We start from the raw sequence: 20,752 nt of genomic DNA, 5'->3' as shown, positions 1-20,752 counted from the left end.
AGGCTTAACGAGCTCATCCAACCAAGTAATCCGCATTGAGCAGTGACAGGCATTCAAATCAGCACAATGACAAGGGGACCCACATTTTTGCACAGCCAGTTTTTCACATTTGATTTAATTTCCTATAACTAAATACTGCTTCACTAAAAATCTTTGTTCGGAAAACATCCCAGTGCTCAGATGTTCCTAGGAAATGAAAGACATGCCACTGTTATCTTTTTTTTTTTTTCTTTTTTCTTTTAACATAGTCATAGTTATATCTTGTGTATTGCACCTTTTGACCCTGGAGGACGCTATTTCGTCCCACTGTGTACTGTAAGTATATTGTTAGGATGACAATAAAGCTCTACTTGATAGCAGGGTTGTATGCTGAGCTCTCATTCACTGTCAACTGTTGCAGCCAGCTTGTCACAGAGTGCTATGAATGATTCACTGGGAACATCTCATGTGTGTTGTGACTGTCCATGACTCACTAAAATTATGTAAATGAAGGCTACAACTGAAAATGTTGGACACACCGAAGAGCCCCCATCTGTACTCGCTATTCAAGGAGTGAATGAGGAGGTGGTCCACTTTTGCAAGTACTTAGGGGTAGTGACATTCTTCATATCTTCTATAACTCTGTGACGACCACTGTGGTTTGCTGGTCTGATAATATCACTTCAAGAGAGGCCCACCGAATCAACAAGCTAATTAAAAAGACAGGCTCAGTTATGGGATACACTCTGAAATCCCCTGGAGGTAGAAGTGGAGGAGAGAATTAAAACAAAACTGAGTGCCATTATGAACAATGCTGAATGTCCTCTAGGTGACACAATAACACTGAGGACTTTCAGTCAACAAATTACTTGACAGAAGAGTGTCCAGAAACTTGACTGAGCCTCCTTTATGCCAACAGCAATACCCCTTTATACAGCCTCACTAGTACTGCCATGTTGGACATTTTTCTTTCTTTGTAATTTTCTTGCATTATAGTCATTTTGCTTTGTTTCCAGACAAAAGTGTGTGTCTGTCTGTCTGCTGTATATATGAGTGAATGAATATGTAAGTATGCCTGTGTATATATAGTCATAAGAAAATGTTTGGGAACCCCTCTTAATTCTTTGGATTTTTGTTTAACATTGGCTGAGCTTTCATAGTAGCAACTTCCTTTTAATATCCGACATGCCTTATAGATACAGGAGTATTTCAGCAGTGACATTAAGTTTATTGGATTAACAGAAAATATGCAATATGCATCATCACAAAATTAGACAGGTGCATAAATGTGGGCACGCCAACAGAGATATGACATCAATACTTAGCTGAGCCTCCTTTTGCTCCTTTGAGCCTCTAGATGCTGTCCTCCTATAGCCTTTGATGAGTGTCTGGATTCTGGCTGGAGGTATTTCTGACCATTCTTCATACAAAATCTCTCCAGTTCAGTTCAATTTGATGGCTGCCGTGCATGGACAGCCTGCTTCAAATCATCCCATAGATTTTCGGTGATATTCGAGTCAGGGGTCTGTGACGGCCATTCAAGAACATTGTACTTCTCCCTCTGCATGAGCGCCTTTGTAGATTACAAAGTGTGTTTTGGGTCTTTGTCTTGTTGGAATATCCGACCCCTGTGTAACGTCAACTTTGTGACTGATCCTTGAATATTATCCTGAAGAATTTGTTGATATTGGGTTGAATTCATCCGACCCTCGACTTTAACAAAGGCCCCAGTCCCTGAACTAGCCACACAGCCCCACAACATGATGGAACCTCCACCAAATTTGACAGTAGGTAGCAGGTGTTTTCCTTGGAATTCGGTGTTGTTCTTCTGCCATGCAAAGCGTTTTTTGTTCTGACCAAATAATTCCATTTTTGTCTCATCAGTTCAAAGCATTTTGTTCCAAAATGAATCTGGCTTGTCTAAATGAGCATTTGCATACAACAAATGACCGTTTGTGGCATGAGTGCAGAAAGGACTTCTTTCTCATCACCCTGCCATACAGATGTTCTTTGTGCAAATTGTAGAACGATGTACAGATACACCATCTGCAGCAAGATGATCTTACAGGTCTTTGGAGGTGATCTGTGGGTTTTCTGTAACCATTCTCACAATCCTGCGCATACAGTATGTCACTCCTGTATTTTTCTTGGCCTACCAAACCTGCTGGGTTTAACAGCAACTGTGCCTGTGGCCTTCCATTTCCTGATTCCATTCCTTATATTTGAAACTGACAGTTTAAATCTCTGAGATGGCTTTTTGTAGCCTTCCCCCTAAACCAGGACACTCAACAATCTTTGTTTTCAGATCTTTTGAGAGTTGCTTTGAGGATCCCATGCTGTCTGTCACTCTTCAGAGGAGAGTCAAAGGGAAGAAAGCACAACTTGCAATTGACCACCTTAAATACCTTTGACCACTCATGATTGGACACTCCTGTCTATGAAGTTCAAGGCTTAACGAGCTCATCCAACCAAGTAATCGGCATTGAGCAGTGACAGGCATTCAAATCAGCAAAATGACAAGGGGACCCACATTTTTGCACAGTCAGTTTTTCACATTTGATTTAATTTCCTATAACTAAATACTGCTTCACTAAAAATCTTTGTTCGGAAAACACCGCAGTGCTCAGATGTTCCTAGGAAATGAAAGACATGCCACTGTTATCTTTTTTTTTTTTGTTGAAAGTAGTGTCAATTATTATGCAGTTCCCAAACGTTTTCATATGACTCTGTCTGTCTGTTGATTGCCTTTCACATCTATTTGTCTACCTACCAACCAGTCTTGTATTGTGGTGAGGGCTTTAGTTAAAAGCTAACCGTTACTCTTTCTGATGTTACCAATCATTTCCTTCTTTAAATTGATATAAGTAAGCGGGTGGCATTAAATTTGTACACCCCTCATGTCTGTTTCCTGTGTCCATTTCTTAGATGGTTTGTTTTTCTCCTTACAGGCAGAAACCTTTACGTTTTTTCTTTTCATCCTACTTAAAATTGCTTCCTGGAGTGAGAAGGAAACAGGCTCGTCGCATCCCAGAAAAAGTAGTGTCTGTTGAAAATGGTGTACATGTAGCCTGGAAAGAGTTTAACAAGTGAGTGAATTGTACTGGTGAATATCACTCTGTCATATATTGCCTGCCACATCCATCTAACTATGAGACTACTAGCTAGCGTCATTCACATTCCAGATAAAAAAAAAAAAATCTTTCTGCTTTCAATTAAATCTGATTTATATAGCTGAAAGGTAGCGCTGACTCCTCCACTTAAACCAACTTACTTATCACAAAGATACTTTTATTTTTTCCCCCCATATTACTACATAAGGAGGGGTGGCAGAAGTGCCTTGATTAGCCCTATAATTTAGACTATATGGCTGTATCCAGTTAAGTTATTCTGATGAGATTTACAACTATGGGCTTTTTTGGCCAACAGCATTTCACTTCATTCATCCATTTGATAAACCTGCTTAATACAAAGAGGAGAATTAATGTTTGTGTATAGCTGACTATTCTTTTTCCTTCTGTGTATTTTAGCTTCCCCCCCTCTGTATTGGTTAAGGTGTCCACAAAGCCTATTTGATCTTTGCTTGTATTGTTTCTTATTACACATCAAAGTTTTATCAGGACACACTGCTAATAGGTCAACACTAAAGGTATTCTATTTATTCAATATTAAGAATGATAGTTGTATATGAGAGGCACTATAAATATTGATGTAATTGGTACTCTGTGATAATGTGAAAGGTACTATATTAACTTTATATGGCTCATTCAGAACATATACAGACCCCTTCACTTTTTTCACATTTTCTTTTGTTGTATCTTTGAGCTAAAATTACTTAAATTTGTTCTTCTGTTTTTCAAGCAAGGCTCAATACCCCAGATTGAAATTAAAAATGAAAGTGATATTGGGATTTTAGAAATTTTGGCCAATTTATGAAAAATAAAAAAAAAATTCCTTGATACAAGTATTCTGTCCCTTTACTCAGTACTTGGCAGTGATACCACCTGCACTTCAGAACAGGTAATCCACCTGAAGCTAAGCATGTTAGGGTCCGACAGAGTGCTTGAATGTGAGAGCAACAACATTTATTTATATAGCACATTTTCATACAAGAAAGTAGCTCAAAGTGCTTTTCATAATGAAGAAAAATAGAAGACAAAATAAGAAATTAAAATAAGACATTAGTTAACATAGAAAAAGAATAAGGTCTGATGGCCAGGGGGGACAGAAAAAAAACTAACAAAAAAAACAAAACTCCAGACGGCTGGACAAAAAAAATAAAATCTGCAGGGGTTCCAGGCCACGAGAGCAGCTAGGAAAACGCTTGGTTTACTGCTGGACAAGATGTTGGTGAGGCCAGTAGGGGCTGGTTACCCTGTGGTTTGTGTGTGAATCCCAATAGTCCAATATTGTGTTGGTGACACTGGTCTATTTAAAAAAAAAAAAATAATAATAATAATAATAATAAGGCACAGTTTTTAGAATGAGAAGTAAACCAGAGATTCTGACTCTCTGTCATTATTAAAGATCCCTGGGCATCCTTTATAAAGAGCAGAGTGTTCCCGATGTCCTGGCCAAATTGCCCTCCGTGACCTAGACATTCTGACCCCCTAATCCTCCCCGGTCTCTAATTGGCGCTCTCTCTCTCTCTCTCTCTCTCTCTCTCTCTACTTAATAGCTCATGTATGGTGAGCGTACTGGCTCACAAATGACTGTCATCACATCATCCAGGTGGATGCTACACATTCGTGGTGGTTGAGTTGGCTCCCCACTTACCATATCAAAGTGCTTTGAGTAGTGAGAAAAGCACTACATAAACGGAAAGAATTATTATTACTCTATTGAAGCCAATTTGGCAGTGATTCCAGTCTGGAGTCTTCCCGAGTCTGACATGACAAGCTTCACACACCTGGATGTGGGGATTTTCTGCCATACTCCTCTGCTCATCCACTCGAGCTCTGTCAGGTTGGAAGGAGACCGTTGGGTGGGAAGCTGTGTTCAGGTCTCTCCAGAGATGTTCAATAGGATTCAAGTCTGGGCTCTGACTGGGTATAGATGTAATAGGAACACTGATAAAGTCAAAGGCACTATGTTATATTTATACAGTGGATTCAGAAAGTATTCAGACCCCTTCACTTTATTTCACATTTTATTATGTTGCAGCCTTCAGCTAAAATTACTTATTCATTTTTTTTACCTCCTCAATCAACACTCGGAACCCCAGAATGACAAAGTGTTAACAGAATTTTAGAAAAGTTTGCAAATATTTCAGTTTTTTATTTTTAATACATCACACTGACACAGGTAATCGGGCTCTTTACTCCGTATACCGTTGAATCATCTTTGATGGTTATTCCAGCCAGGAGTCCTCTGGGGTTTGACATGACAAGCGTCACACATCTGGATTTGGGGGTTTTCTGCCCTTCTTCTCTGAAGATCTCTCAAGCTTTGTCAGGTTTGATGGAGTCCATCAGTGGATGGAGATTTTCAAGTCTCTTCAGGGACGTTCAGTTTTGGAGTTTAAGTCCAGGCACTAAATAGGCAACTCAAGGATATTTACGGAGTTGTTCCTAAGCCATTCCTCTGTTGTCTTTGCTTTGTATTTAGGGCAGTTGTCATTTTGATAGGTGAATGTTTGGGTCAGTTTGAGGAACAGTCAATTGGTGTTTCACTGAAAATATCTCTGTACCTTGCTCTGTTTCTCTTTCTCTCAGCCCTGTCTGCTCACTGAATGAACATCAGCCCCCACAGTGTGATTTTGCTACTGCCATGCTTCATTTTTAGAATGGTAATGGAGTGGTACCTGCCTTCCTCCAGACATGACACTAATCTTAGTTTCATCAGACCAGAGAATCTTGTTTCTTGTAGTCCAAGAGTTCTTTAGGTGCCTTTTTGCAAACTCCAAGTGGGCTTCCGTCTGGCCATTGTGTCATAAAGCCCAGGTCGGTGGAGTATTGCAGTCATGGTTGTTCTGGAAATTTCTCCCATCTCTTCACAGATTTTCTAGAGCTCGGCTTGAGTGACCATTGGGTGTTTGATCACATCTCTTACTATGGTCCTTCTCTCTTGATTGCTCAGTTAGGCTTGGTGGCCAGCTCTAGGAAAAGTTGGAGCTGTTCCAAATCTATTTTATTTAATCATTCTGAAGACCACTGTGTTCTTGGAAACCGTCTTCAAAGCTGCAATGTACCCCTTCCATTGATTTGTTCCTCAACACAGTCCCGTCTTTAAACTCTGCAGGCAATTCCTTCGACCTCAAGGTTTGGGACCCTCTATAGACAGGTGTGTGTGTGTTTCCTAATCCTGTCAGATTAATTGAACTGACCACAGGTGGACTGCATAAAGGTGTGGAAACATCTCAGTGATGATCAGTAGAATGCGATGTTTCTGAGACAAATTTAAAATGTTACTAGCTGAGGGTCTGAATACTTGTGTTTGTGAGATTTCACTATTTTATTTCTAATAAATTTGCAGATACTTCTCATATCTTGTTATTGCTTTCTTGGGTACGGAGTGTGCTTGAATTAATTTAAATTTAAATCATTTTAACATATAGCAGCAATATATCAAAATTTGAAAAGTGAAGGGGTCTGAATGCACGATAAATATTAAAGGCAGTACATAATAGACATTCATGTTAAAGGTACTATTTCTGATTACAAAGTTACTCGATAATAGATAGGAAAAATGTGTATGTATGCAAGTATGTATACTTCTGTGTCTGTGTGTGGCATGTATGTGTATTATGTTAAACAGGTTTAAGAATGTTATTTTTAAACACCCTAATTTTAAAAGACTGATTTTTATGTTGCTTTTTAGGGTTAATATGAAAGTTGTACAGGTAGTCCTCCGGTTACAGACATCCAACCTACGACTTACGAAGGAGGCCACCGGTGCGACGCATGCGCCTCAGTAACTGCCGCTCTGTCATCATCGGCCTGGGGATGCAGCAAGCTGTGGCTGGACGGAGGCTAGAGGGGGGCGATTTCTCTGCTGGCGCGGTGTAGTGTCCCTCGGGCGGCTCTCGCCAGCAAGCGGTGACCCGTGGTCCATAGTCACCAGGGCCACAGCTATCGCTCGTGTGCAGGATAAAGGCTTGATGGGGCGGTTTGCTGCCCGCCCACTACGCCGCCGCAGCTACTGCTCCTGACTGGACACAAGCTGGATGGAGCGGAGGGGGGCCGCCCCGTTTATTCTCGGTGGGCGGCTGGTAATGCTGCAAGCGGTGACCCGGTTGTGGCTGAACGGAGGCCATTGAGGGTGAACAGGGCGGCATGGGAGTAGCATTGTAGGGTGGCTGCCTGTTGAATGAGGGCGGTGGCGGGCGATTCACTACCTGCCTTTTGCCGCAACGTGTGTGTTCTTGGTGGGTGGATGCTGCAGGCAACATACTGTAGTGGAGGTGACTGTGTGGTGGGTGGATAGTGAATCGCCCCTCGCCGCCCCCATTCATTCTCAATAGCAAGCCTGCTTGTACTGTTATGTACATAGCAGGAAGTTGTCTCTCGTTTAGTACATCAGACGCGCTGACGGCGGGTGCCTTCCTTCTATGATCGCATGTCCAGTGCTGTACAGAAGAGCTCCTCATAACCTTTTGTCTTCACCCTTCAACAATGTCTCTGATACACAAATCTGATGCAAGTGCTGGTGATAAAGTAAAGAAGAGAAAAACCATCACCATGGAAAATAAAGCAGAAATAATAAAAAGCTCAGAGAGAGGTGAAATTCCATCATTCATTGATAGAGCACTTGGTTACAGTCGATCAACCATAGCATTTATTAAAATAATAGACCTGTTCCGACTTACATACATATTCAACTTAAGTACAAACTTACAGTCCGTATTTCGTACCTAACCCGGGGACTGCCTGTATTGTATTTGGTAAGAGGCTATTTATAAACATGCTTCCATTCCATGGGGATGCAGTGCTCTTTCTGTATAACAACTTTTAATGCACACTGAATTTTAATTTGGGGAAAAGGGCTCCATCTAGTGGATTACAGGTGTATTTATTTTTATTTTTTTGGTGCTATTTCCCTTGATTTAAAGGTGGGCAGCACAGTGACACTATTGCTGCTGTGCTCGCTGATCCGATGCCCTGGGCTTGAGTCACATGCCCAGTCATTGTTCAAGTAAAGTTTACATGTTCTTCCAGTATTCAAGTTGGGGTTTGCTCATTTTCCTTTCACATCTCTAAAGATGTTGGTTAGATTTTTTTTTTTTTTTGCCATTTCTGCATTTGCAATGTATAAGTGCAAGTGCCTTCTGGTGTGGGCTTAGTGATGAACTGCATCTTGTTTCCGGTTTCTTCCTGTCCTCCTAATGTTTCCAGGATTTGCTGCACGTTAAGGTTTAAAAACACTGGTATGTTGTTGGCCACTGAGTATTGAACAGTTCATCCAGTCTTTTAATCACAAATGATGTGCTTTTTTTCCTATACTTTTGTTCTAGTGGCACAGTAGCCCAATAGTTCGCATTAGATCGGACTGGTGACACTGTGGCTAAGGATCTGTGGTGATATCTGGAAGGTGGCCCGTTCAAGTCCTGTTACTGCTAGAAGAGAACCTGCTCCATTGGACCCTTGAGCAAAACCTTTACCCTGAAAATTGCTCCACTGATTTATTCACATATGATTGCAGTCATTTCAAGCATTAATAGCCATTAGCAACACTAGTAATGTCTTGGCTATATTTTTAAATCACTTTAATAATATCTTGATTTATAAAAAGGTATCATTTTCTGTCAAAAAACAGAAAATTCTGGGAATGTCCAAACACTTCACTGGTAGTGTGGGTATGTATGTTTGTGTATATATGTGTACAGTATATGTATGTGTGTATAATTGTGTGTGTGCGTGCAGCCCTTAGGTTATGATTTTTGTTCCTGCTTACATTTTGTAAATCACGAAGCTAAAATGAACCGCAGGCATGTACAGTATACCGAATAGTCCCTTCTGTGGTGCCATATATGCTGTGCTATCTGAAAAATGATAAGTCATGAATTGTATGAATTTAACTATTTGTGTTTTATTTTAGGTCCAAAGTCTACATGGCAGATCTTGAGTCTGGACTGCATTACCTGCTTCGTGTAGAATTGGCTAGTCACAAAACACTAGAAGGAGAAGAACTGAAGACTTTTAAGGATTTTGTTACTGTTGTGGCCAAGGTAACTATAAGGAACCTCCACACCAATTGTGGTTTGTGATCTTAGATAAATTAAATATTTGGCCCCAGGGGGAAATTTGGCTTTCTTACAGAAGATCTTTACATACGTCACACACAGGTCTAAACTCACACCAGAATGGCTGTAAATTTCCAGTGATTTACCATACAGGTGTATTGCTGTTTGTATAAAGGAGCCCCAGTGATGCTTCATGACACACTTCTTCTGAATAATCTGTTGCCTGAAAGTCCTTCATATTGCTGTGTCAGAGAGGGTATGTGCCACATTGTTCATAATGGCACTCTGTTTTGTTTTAATTCTCTTCTACTCTACTAACTCCTGGGGGATCCAGAGTGCATCCCATAACTGAGCCTGCCCTTTTAATTACCTTGTTGATTTGGTGGGCCTTTCCTGAAGTGATGTTACCAGCCAACACACCACACTGACCATCACAGAGTTGTAGAAGATGTGAAGGATATCACTTCCCACAGTAAAGGAACACAGTCTCCTAAAGAAAAGCCTGCTCTGCCCCAAATCCAGCAATAGTCCTGTGCAGAGCCAATGGAGGCCAGAACCTTTTTTTTTAATAGCAATTCCCTGACTTATGAAGGTCAAGACAGTTTCCCTCATTTAAATTGTGTGTTCTCTTTTCTTTCCCGTGTTGATGAATGTATGAGGGAGTTTTGCCACTGTACCATTTTCTATGTACACCACAGTGAAACATGAAGTCCTGGATTAATTTATGAAAGTTCATACACGCTCTGATCAAACTAAAAAAGTAACAAGATTACTTTTTTACCAATTTGTTAAGTGAGAACCCTTTTTTACTAATCTTCGCCAGGAGTGACGATAATTGTGGAGGGACCTGAAATTTATACTATTTTACCTTTTAGACAACATATTGTAGTGCATGCACTGTAGAATTAGATGCATACATTATATACTAATGGCATTTTTAGGACGCTGTCTCGTTTTTTTTTTTTTTTGTTTTTTTTAAAAACTTATCCTGCCAGCAAGCTTCAGAGTTAGTCTATGCCATATATTTGTGATGTGCTTTAAATTGTGTATTAGAAATAAATTTACCAAGGTTGCTGTTCTCATTAATCATGTCAGTGGAGTATGGCGATGAGTTTTATGTTTGACCAAGTAAAAGTTTCACTTTATTCTGATCATCTGAGAACGATGAATTTTTAAACTTGTAAATCATACTTGGTGCAAGTCTTCAGTATGGACACTAGGGGTTGCAGATGTTGTTTTTCTTTTTCTGCTTAGGGTCGTATTAGCTGGGTTTGTGTGTTCATCACTTGAATTTGCTAAAAACAATATTAATCTATTACAGAGAAGAAAATATAATATATAAATATATTATAAATAATATATGGTAAGAAATATAGAAAATAAACGTATTTAATGTAGTCAAGTACAGGCTTTATTCGTTAGGAGGTATTAAAGTGTATATTCTGAAGGGTTCTGTTTAGTTTGAATGTGCACATACACACCCATGCACCTGTATATTAATCTCCACAAGGTGTAGGAATATGTTTATGGGAATATTCGACTAATCCAGGAGAGCATTTGTGAGGTCAGGTACTGATGTTGGACGAGAAGGCCTGGCTCACTCGCAGTCTCTGCTCTAATTCATCCCAAAGGTGTTCTGTCAGGTTGAGGTCAGGGCTCTCTCTGTGCAGGCCAGTCAAGTTCCTTCACTCCAGACTCGCTCATCCATTTCTTTATAGACCTTGCTTTGTGCACTGGTGCGTGCACAGTCATGTTGCCATCCCTAAACTGTTCCCATAAAGTTGGGAGCTTGAAATTGTCCAAAATGACTTCCTTTCACTCAAACTAAGGGGCCAAGCTATACCCCTGAAAAACAACCCCACACCATAATCCACCCTCCACCAAACTTGGCACTTGGCACAAAGCAGTTAGGCAAGTATCTTTCTCCTGTCAGGCGCCAAACCCAGACTCGTCCATTGGATTGCGTGATTGGTCACTCCAGGGGACGCGTCTACACTGCTCTAGAGTCCAGTGGCGATGGGCACATACACTCGTGCGTACACATGCACACACAACACACAGCCAGTTCCAGAAGTCCTTTTGCTTTAATAGGAATTAAAGAGATAACCCCCAGAAAACCTTAATCATTCTCTACTTTTCCACATAGTGCCAACCTCAGTCCACAGTCTGTGGATCAATTTTTCAAAACACCCCCTAAATATCATCATCATCTTTTGTGTTCAGCTTTGCTCTCTCTTCATTCTCTGCCTTGATTCTGTCCTCTCAGTCCTTGTGGCATTTTCCACACATGTTGGTCTAGATTTTGGATTTTCATACATCGATAAAAACAGTTACGATTGCCCATCCATGAGCTGCGTGGGGGAACAGTGCCTACTTTTATCTACCCTGCCCATTTAAGTTAAACAACTCATGCTGGTGCTTTTGCATATTGTTAGTTTTGAGTTGGCGGTACACATGAAGGACCTGCTGCCCCATAATGGCACACACATTCCCCCTAATTCTTACTTTTGTAATTAAAATTTTAAATGAATCTTAAGTTACAGAGGTTTGTTAATATTTCACATTAAAGATGTCTCGCACAAGGATTTTAGAAACCAGTTTCTTTCCTAGTGTGTATATGAACACGGGTACAGTAATCCCTCGCTATATTGTGCTTCGACTTTCGCGGCTTGACTCTATCACGGATTTTATATGTAAGCATATCTAAATATATAACGCTGATTTTTCGCTGCTTCGCGGATTTCTGCGGACAATGGGTATTTTTACTTCTGGTACATGCTTCCTCGGTTGGTTTGCCCAGTTAATTTCATACAAGGGATGCTATTGGCGGATGGCAGAGAAGCTACCCAATGGAAGCAAGCAGTTAAGTTCCTGTGTGCTGATTGGCTCAGCGACAGAGCGCCGAATTAGATTGCGCTGCGTTAACCAGGAAGTCTCGTCTCGCTCATTCAGCATCAACGTGTTTCGCTGTGTAAAGCGTTTAACTTTTTTGCTCTTTTGTGTTCCTTTCTGTGTAGTCAAGCCCTTCGTTATGGCTCCAAAACGATCTGTCTATCATAATGGCTGTAACATGTATGATATCAGAGACACTTGATATCTTTAAAATAATTTTTAGGTTTTACTGTATATAAACGGGGTGTTTACATACATAATTTCAACGATTCTTACCTAATATCTAAGAAAATACAAAGGGTTTATGCTGTGTAACTTTGTGGGAGAGTTTATAAGGGCTTAAAATATATAAAAATAACCATATAAACATGTGGTTTTTACTTCGTGGATTTTCACCTTTCGTCAGGGGGATCTGGAACGCAACCCCCGCGATAAAGGAGGGATCACTGTATCTCCAGTTTCTTTCTGTATTACACCTTGCCTGAAGAAAGGGCCTAAGCTGCCTTGAAAAGCTTGAATACTGTAATCTTCTCAGCAAATAAAAGATGTCATTTTGCTTCACTTCTCATTGCATCCATGAATGGCTAACATGGCACGTCACACTACTACTACTAGGTACATACACAGATATCCATCACTCTTGCTTGCTTCCAATTAAATTATCTGGAAAAGGGCTGACTACCTACAATTGGGAGTAGTTTATTTTCATAGTGATTAAAGCAGGATTAGCTGTTTACCGGCATTCACTTTTTATGTGCCCTTAACCCAAATAATGAATGTGCCCATTTCCAGCACCCTCCTCTTTGTCCCTTGCAGCAATATGGTTACACCATTCTGAACATCCAAGAACGAAAGATGGAAGTCTTATGTACAGTTTAAGAGGATATAAAGGATTAGGCACTTGTAGATCAGCTGAAATTTGAAGCTTTTCTGAAATTGTAACTGTCTTGGCTAAGAATCTGAACATTTAAACAAGATGAGGCACATCTACTTTGAGTTTTCACATTGGCATCTTTTATGCTTTGTGCCAATTCAGGAGATTTGTTTTTTTTTTTTTTTTGGTTTACTCTCCTGTTAGTTGGGTTGCGATTCACACAACAGACTAGTAAACCAGAAGTTCTAATAAACACCCTGTGGACGTATTGTGGACTTCTTTCATTGAGCAGAAGATATTTTTACCTGGGAAGGTTTGACAAGAGCTACGCTTGTGCATCGCTGCATTTACAGTAATTATTACAAGTACTTGGCTGAGCAAGTACAGTGCAGGTACAATATTGGCCTGCCTGCAGTCCTGATCTGTGTGGCATATTATTAAGCACAAGATACAACAACCAAGGCCTCATACAGTTATGAAGCTAAAGATCTGCAGAATGGATGAAAGAATGGGGGAAAATTCTGCTTGCTTAATTTAACCAACCTTTTTTTTTTTTTTGTGCCCAAGCACTTAAGTGCTATTAAAAGAAATGATTAAGTGACATGATAGATTTGATGTGTATATTTAAAAAAAAATCGGAAGGTGAAACCTCAAATAATATGGTGTTGTCGTGTGTTCACTAGTGTACAGGGTGACCAGAATTTAAAAATCACTCCCTTTTGATTAGCATTTTCCATACTGTCACAGCTTTTTTGGAATTTGGTTTTGTGAATGTATGTACAACCCTAAGTGTATTATTAAAGACGTCCCACACAATCCCTTTTGGGCCACTGGTAGCACTCATGCTACTAGATACAGACAGTTTATATCCTTTGGTTGTAAGGGAACTCATACTGACCACCACCAGAACAGACCGTATACGTTTTACATCTGCTATCTGATGATGTATTTATCACATGCTTCTTTATTCATTGTCTGTTGTCGTTATTGTATTACTATCTTTTTAAGGTGATTGCTTCACCTCACTAAGGTTCAGGTCTGCTGATGAATGATGTCTGGAGATGCCACGTCTAAATTGTATCCAATCTTTAATCCAGGCTATTCATTTGTAGCTTCTTGCTGTTGGAATAATGCTGCTTTCCATTTACCTTGGGAGCTGGATGTCGGAGCTGGGAGTGACGTCACACCCTGCCCAGGCTACATTTCCAGATTCCAATTCACATGCCAGACTGCAAGTGCCCGGATTGAATTCAGCCCTGAAGAACACTGCCACCTGTTGTGTGGGGGAATGAACTGCTGCTGACATGCATGTTCACCCAGTCCATCCATTTATGGCCTCCTGGCTGGGCATGAAATCCTCCTCCATCTCAGTCAGGATCCCTGTCCTTCTTCCTCCATGGCACCTACAGTGCATTATTGTTAGTCCTGCAGGAGGGCAAGATGAGAAATATCTGTACCGGTACATTGCTGATTTGCAAGGATTCAGTTTCACAACCAAGTCAACAACCGTGTGCTGCGTGCAATTCAGTAACGGAAATTTATGAAGTGTCAGTTTAGTTTTAATCCAGCTTTTTGCTATAGTATGATTGGGTGGCGCAGCAGCTAGTGTTCATATATCGAACCTTTTACAGGGCTCAAGCCAGGGATGTAAAAAAGGGGTACTTTAAAACACATGAAGGACTAAATGCATTTATAAAACATAAGATAATTATCACAGGCTTTGTGCTTGTTTTTGGAATCCCAGCAGCAAACAAGGATACTTGTTTTGTACAGTTTTAATGACATCCGAGTGTTTTGCCAAAGTAGAATTCCATGAATGATTCATGTGTGTAAACCGAGGTTTTCACGAAGCCAGGTTTCTGACTTAACCAGGTTGCTCAGCTTATGCCAGTTTTGTGTGTCCATGTAAATTTACTCTATGTTTAAGAAGGGCCTACATAAAATCTGGCGGGTGGAGAGGGTGGAGTCCCACTCTGATTGCATCACATATCTATATGTTTATATAATTATATATTTCATATCCTTCTTGAGTACTCAGGTCTGCTGTTTAAAGACGTTTTTAGTGATGCCACCTCATCGTGGTATCAAATCTCAGTCCAGATTCTTCATGTGTGGCTCCTCGCTGGTGGAACAAGTTGCCCACCTCCGTTCAAATATCTAAGTCCATCAATGTGTTTAAGAAGCGTTTGAAGACTTTCTTGTTCGGTGAATTTCTGTCTGACTATTATTAGTTTCATAACTTAGGAATTGTAACTCGCTTTTGTTTCGTTTTGTGATCAGTTTTGTCCCCATGTCTTGTCACTCTTGCTTTGATGTTTACTTAATTATGTTGACCTCTTTTGTAAATAGCTTTGGATAAAAATGCATGTAAAAAAATTTAACTTTGGGACAAGTGTAAGTAAGAACTTTATTATGCAGTGTACACATCACCAGAAAGTTGAACTTGATAAAGGATAATTCTGTACACTATATAAATCAAACAATATGTAGTTTACAAAGAGTGTTTTAAATGTGACCATGTTGTAATTAAAAAGTATACATATGTACATATGTAATAAATCATTTCATGCAAGAAGTTCAAATATATTTAAAAATGAATTTAATAAGCACATTGTTTTTTGCTATATTAAATAAAATTGAAATTTACAAGTACATTTAGAGGATGCTACGTGCTTGCCGAATTGTAATTCCTCCAGTGTTTAAAATGTATGTATGTGAAGGATAAAGCAGTTGTGTGGATGGTGACAGCTTACCTCAGAGAATCCTGGTCTCCGTTCTTGGCCTACTTTGGTACTGGTGAAATGAGGGCGCCTTAGTGTAAAGGACAGGGATTAAGCGCCTCTTGTCCTCAGATTTTGGGATTTTTTTTCTCTAATGCCAGACACTTTTAAGTCTGCTAGGATTATCAAGAAGAGTGAAGTAAGATTGTGTGTGCGTGGCGAGTGGGGGGTGCAAAACAGAGTTCAATATTGTGCTTGTCAGCTTTCCTTGTAAGCGATTAACCGCTCATGACAAACTCCTTTTATTTTGTTCATTTGTATTGTTGTGAAAGTCTATCTTATTAAGTGTTTGTGTCCTAGTATGAGGGTCTGCATTTTTGGAATCTTATTTTTCTTTGGAGGAGACCATATCTGGTTCCACCTTCAGTAGGCACAATTTACTCTAACAATACGTTGGTTTTTCACCTTACACTTGACTATTTGCAATATTTTTGAACACTATAAAAAAAATGTATTTATGTTTCATCCATTTACAGTATATTTACATAATTTTGTTCAGTATCCATGGCGTCTTTGGGCTTTTCCTGGCATTATCGGGAACAAAGTAGGAAGAAACCCAGGATAAGGACGACGGTCTCGCTCATCCACACTCAAGCAAACCAGTGTCACCAATTAGCCAACCATATTTATCTTGGCATTGAGCATTGGATCGCTACTAAAATTTTGACTTTGGTATCGATACCAGCTTTTGAGACTCGGTACCAATAACAACATGGTTTCAAAGCAAATAGCCGATAAGCTGCTGTCTTACTCCAGCCCCTCTGTTGCCCTGCTCAATTGCTTGCCTCCCTGATGCACCGCTCTTGCAAACAGTGCTACACACCGCTTCCCTCTTGATACCCATGAAGGCCCTGATTGCATTGGGTTTTCCCCTGTGAAATTTTGATCAAGTTGAAGTATGCACTTTCGTTTTGTGAAGTCTACAAATTGGATGTTTTCCTACAGCTCCAATAGCAAATGTTGAGGGAAGGATTTGGTGGGGTTGCTTGGGATTGAGAGGAAAGCCGATGTTGTTTACTTCTGGTACTGGAAATCTCAAAATGCTGGTACTGCAGTGTAAAATTTTTTAAATTTGGGTTTTTCAGTACTTGACTGGTATATCGCGCATCCTGTCTCCACATATATGGTGACAAGACACTCGAGCAGTCTTACAGAAGTGCGAGGAAACTAAATTAACCTATATGTATCCGCGCCGGGCCCAAAATAGATCTGAGACCGGTAAACGTTAGGCAAAGTCCTCGGCCTAGTCCTAGGTTTGAAAATGGGAGCATGAGGGTGATTTGAATATAAATAATCATTATCATATAAAATGCTACATATTCTCTCTCTGCTTTGGTTTCCTTTTCTTGATCTGGACATTATTTTGTTGTGTTGCCTGTTTAACTGTTGATGAAGCACAATGATGGTTACATTTTAGAATTCCATTTTTCTATGTTCGCAACTGTCATATTGACTGAGATGTTTGGACACGTTTGTGTTTTTTGTAACTGTCAGCTGATTTTGTACTGGTTGGCTGATGAAAATGTAACTCTCAAATTGTGTAGTACACTCTGACATGACACACCTGTCAGTTGTGGCAATTGCTGCATCCACTTAAGCACAACAAGCTCCTTTGATGAAATGACTGCAGTTGATGATGTTGTCACCAAAGTCTGTCACATAACACAAGCAGAAATTTTTTACCCACTGCTTCTGCATTTTGGCTTAGTTTTTGTTAACATATTACACCGTGTCATTTATTTATTTATTTACCTAATTTTAATGTCTGCTAAGGATCAGAATTTTTTTTTATTGCGTCCTGATACATAAAACCTTAGAATTGAAAGTTGGTGTACTTTCTTTTTCACATGACTATATCTGTATGTTGTGGCATGTAGCTGAGGGTGGAGCCCAGCCGGGACGCCCGAGGGGACCGGAGGAGGGCTGGTGCCTCCCCCCGACAACGAGGGGCGACCGCCCTGGTTTTGTTGGTGGCCTTGGGTTGGAGGCTTGGAAGCCCAACCCTGTAGGGGCCCATGGCCACCGCCAGGTGGCGCCCCCGTGCCTGAAGAACCCTGGAGGAAGAAGAATGGGGACTCCCGGAGGGCTTCCAGGTCTGCAGCCGGCACTTCCGCCACACGCGGCCGTGTCCACGGAGGAATGCCGGGAAGCAGCTGGAGCTCATCCGGGGTGCTATAAAAGGGGCTGGAGAGAGGACTGGAGGTGGCCAGAAGAAAGGCACTTGGGACTATGCGAAAGGCCCGGACTTTGAGGACTGGGTTTGTGCACTGGACACTGTAAATATTGTAAATAGTTTTGTGGAAATAAACGCGTGTTGGGTGAACGAACGATGTCAGTCTGTCTGTGTCCAGGGCCAGTTCCACAATGTGTAGACAAAGGAATATTACAAACCATACAAAACATAATATTACAATATCTTATTTGAACTATTTTACTCCTGTAGAAAAGGCCCGTAACTTATGAATTTTGATCTTTCAATTTATGTGGTCAAGCTGGATGTGTGTTTTAGCTAGTTATTAAGCTTCTATCATATACATTATGTTGGAGTTCATTTGGTCAAATCAAGACTACACTGGGTTATTACAACCCCCCAATGCAGCTTGTGTGTGTAAGATACTGCTCTGAACTTCCTACTAAATTTAGGGAGAAAAAGCTTTTAACACCTAACAATTAACCCTTCAGAAAGATTTTTTTTTTCATTTACATGCACAACAATACTGTAATAAATTATCTTGCTTTATCCTAACTACTGAGCTCCAAATGATAGTTTTTGGAATTATAGTAGATGGTTTGGTGTACCTGATGCTTTGTTCTTTATTTGGTCAATTTTCTACAGCACACATACAGTAAGAATGATCTTCAGCTTGCTTTTCACCCTTCTTCTCTTTGGTTGGATCTTCTGGTTGTGGCTGGTGCTGTGTTTTTCTCTTACTGGCTTTCACACCGTGTCCTGTTTAGACTAGAATAAAGTTTTACATTTGCAGGGCATGTGGTGATCAGTCAACCCCCAAGGTGAACACATGGCTTTTATGTAGGACACAGTCTTGCTTTTGCTTCACAAGATTTAGATTAATGGCAACCTCGTCCAACTCCAATACAGACAAGTCTTCCACTATTTCAGTACAGCACAAGATTGGCCTTCAGAGTAAAAGGGATCAATCCTGCCTTTATTGCGGCCGCACCATAAGCGAAGGCATCTCTCCAATGGAGAGCAGAAGTTACGGCCAGGTTGAGAGCAGTGAGCCTGTACGACAGAATGTATATCTAGTGCTTGCCAAGGTTTTTCAAGGAAGAGGGCAGACATTTTGCCATTGATTTTACTTTGTAAGCCCATTCTCTTTGGTTGATTATTGGTGCACAGTTTTGTCCATCAAGAATGCCAATCATTGAGTTATGGCTGTTTTTTTTTAAACTGGTATAACAGGGAGACATTGTCTCACTTGCTCAGAGTCTTCAGGCCAAAGTGGCTCTGTGGAGAGAAAACTGACATTTTTGCTGAAATTTAGGAGTGTCTAGCCATCTGATTTTTAGCAAAGTCTTTTGTGCCAAAGCATAGCAAAATGGGTAATCCCAGTCTATCCTACAAAGGCCCAGGGAGAAGATGGGGATCATTTTTCTTTTGTGTATTTACTGTTATTTCAAGGTTCTCTGCACCATTTTGAAATGTATCATTATGTTATATGACCCCTTTTAGCTTTATGGTTGACTCCTGAGCACCTATACAGTCCACACTCAGTGTTTGAGTGTTTACAAGCATTTCATTAATTATAAAATGGGTAATGTTTTGAATGTTCATACTCCAAACCACCTGATCAATGTTATGTCAATGTAACATAATGCAAAACTTCACTTGATGAGTAATGTAACATTTTGTGTTTAATGAGTAGTCTTCTGAATGCCTGTTTATCAAACCATACCTAAAGTCTTGTGTTTGAAAATTTAAAATTCTGTGGCATATTCCTAATATCTTTCTCTCTTCTAAATGTTATCTCAGCTTTTTCCTGGACGGCAGCCCGTCGTCAAGTTATTGGAGACCCTGCTGGAGTGGCTCATCAGCCTGCCCATTGCTCGCATTCCTTATGATGCAATTCTGGATCTTGTCAACAATAAGATGCGGGTAAGTGTGGCTCTTTTTAATTTTTTTTTTTATTTGATATACAGTATTTTGTTATTCTCTGAGGAGAAATTGTCTTTGGGAGTTTCCCACATCTTTGTGAAAACAAAAATGGAACAGAATAGAAAAAGGTTTGCAAATTTAAATTCTCATGCAGTGAAATTTTACATGCCACAATAGAATTGGGGGGAAAAAAAGGCTGTGATTGCAACTGAGATCACCAGTCCTGCAAAGCCCTCTCATCACCCTGCAATGGAATGACGTCCTGCCCAGGGATTGTTCCTTCCTTGCACCTGATGCTTGCTGAGAGAGGCTCCAGCTTCCCTCTGATCCTGGTCTAGATAAGTGAGTTTGGAAAATGAATGGATGGATAAAATTCAATCACTACCCTGTAAATAATTTATTCTGTTAAGAATCAATGGAGTTTGAAATCAAAGATTGTTAATGATATCCCTTTTTTGCCAGAAAATGTTAATTTAATTTGTTATCAGATATTAATATTGTGTACTGCTTATCTGAACTGAGTTAAGCTAGTTTAGGGAATGCTATGATAGCAAAGTGGTTGGCACTGTTGTTGCCTCACAATTCCAGAGTCCTGGGTTAATATCCTAGACCCTATCGTTTTGGAATCTCCAAATTTTTTTAATGTGTTTTCATGGGTGATTGGTGATTTCAATTTGCCTGGTGTGTGTGTGTCTGAGCTAAGGTTGGGTGATAAACTGGTCAATCTGGTATACCCAATGACATTTTATTGTGGTATGGACTACAGAAAAAATTAGTGCAAAACATTTGAACACATTTAAATGTAAATCACATCTTGTCATTGACATGAAAGTCTGTGCACAGGAAATGTGTTTTAATGTCACTGTATTAGTGTTTGAAAGGGATACTCCACCCAAAAGTTTGTTTGTTTGTTTATTTATACCCATTGTAGT

The 20,752-nt window shown here is 40.1% G+C and overlaps 1 protein-coding gene across 1 annotated transcript in view; it reads left to right on the top strand.

Moving 5' to 3' along the window:
• The window catches only part of qsox2 (quiescin Q6 sulfhydryl oxidase 2), a 105,786-nt gene that overhangs the window by 54,065 nt on the left and 30,969 nt on the right, over positions 1-20,752 (top strand). Inside the window, exons 7-9 of the mRNA XM_039762641.1 lie at positions 2,928-3,065; positions 9,013-9,142; positions 19,698-19,820. Of these exons, the coding sequence (XP_039618575.1) occupies positions 2,928-3,065; positions 9,013-9,142; positions 19,698-19,820 (391 nt within the window). The remainder of the gene's footprint in view (positions 1-2,927; positions 3,066-9,012; positions 9,143-19,697; positions 19,821-20,752) is intronic.

The sequence above is a fragment of the Polypterus senegalus genome, chromosome 9 (assembly GCF_016835505.1).
Source record: "Polypterus senegalus isolate Bchr_013 chromosome 9, ASM1683550v1, whole genome shotgun sequence".
Classification (NCBI taxonomy): Eukaryota; Metazoa; Chordata; class Cladistia; order Polypteriformes; family Polypteridae; genus Polypterus; species Polypterus senegalus.
The sequence above is the reverse complement of the archived record's forward strand: the minus strand, read 5'-3'. Positions and strand labels throughout refer to the sequence as shown.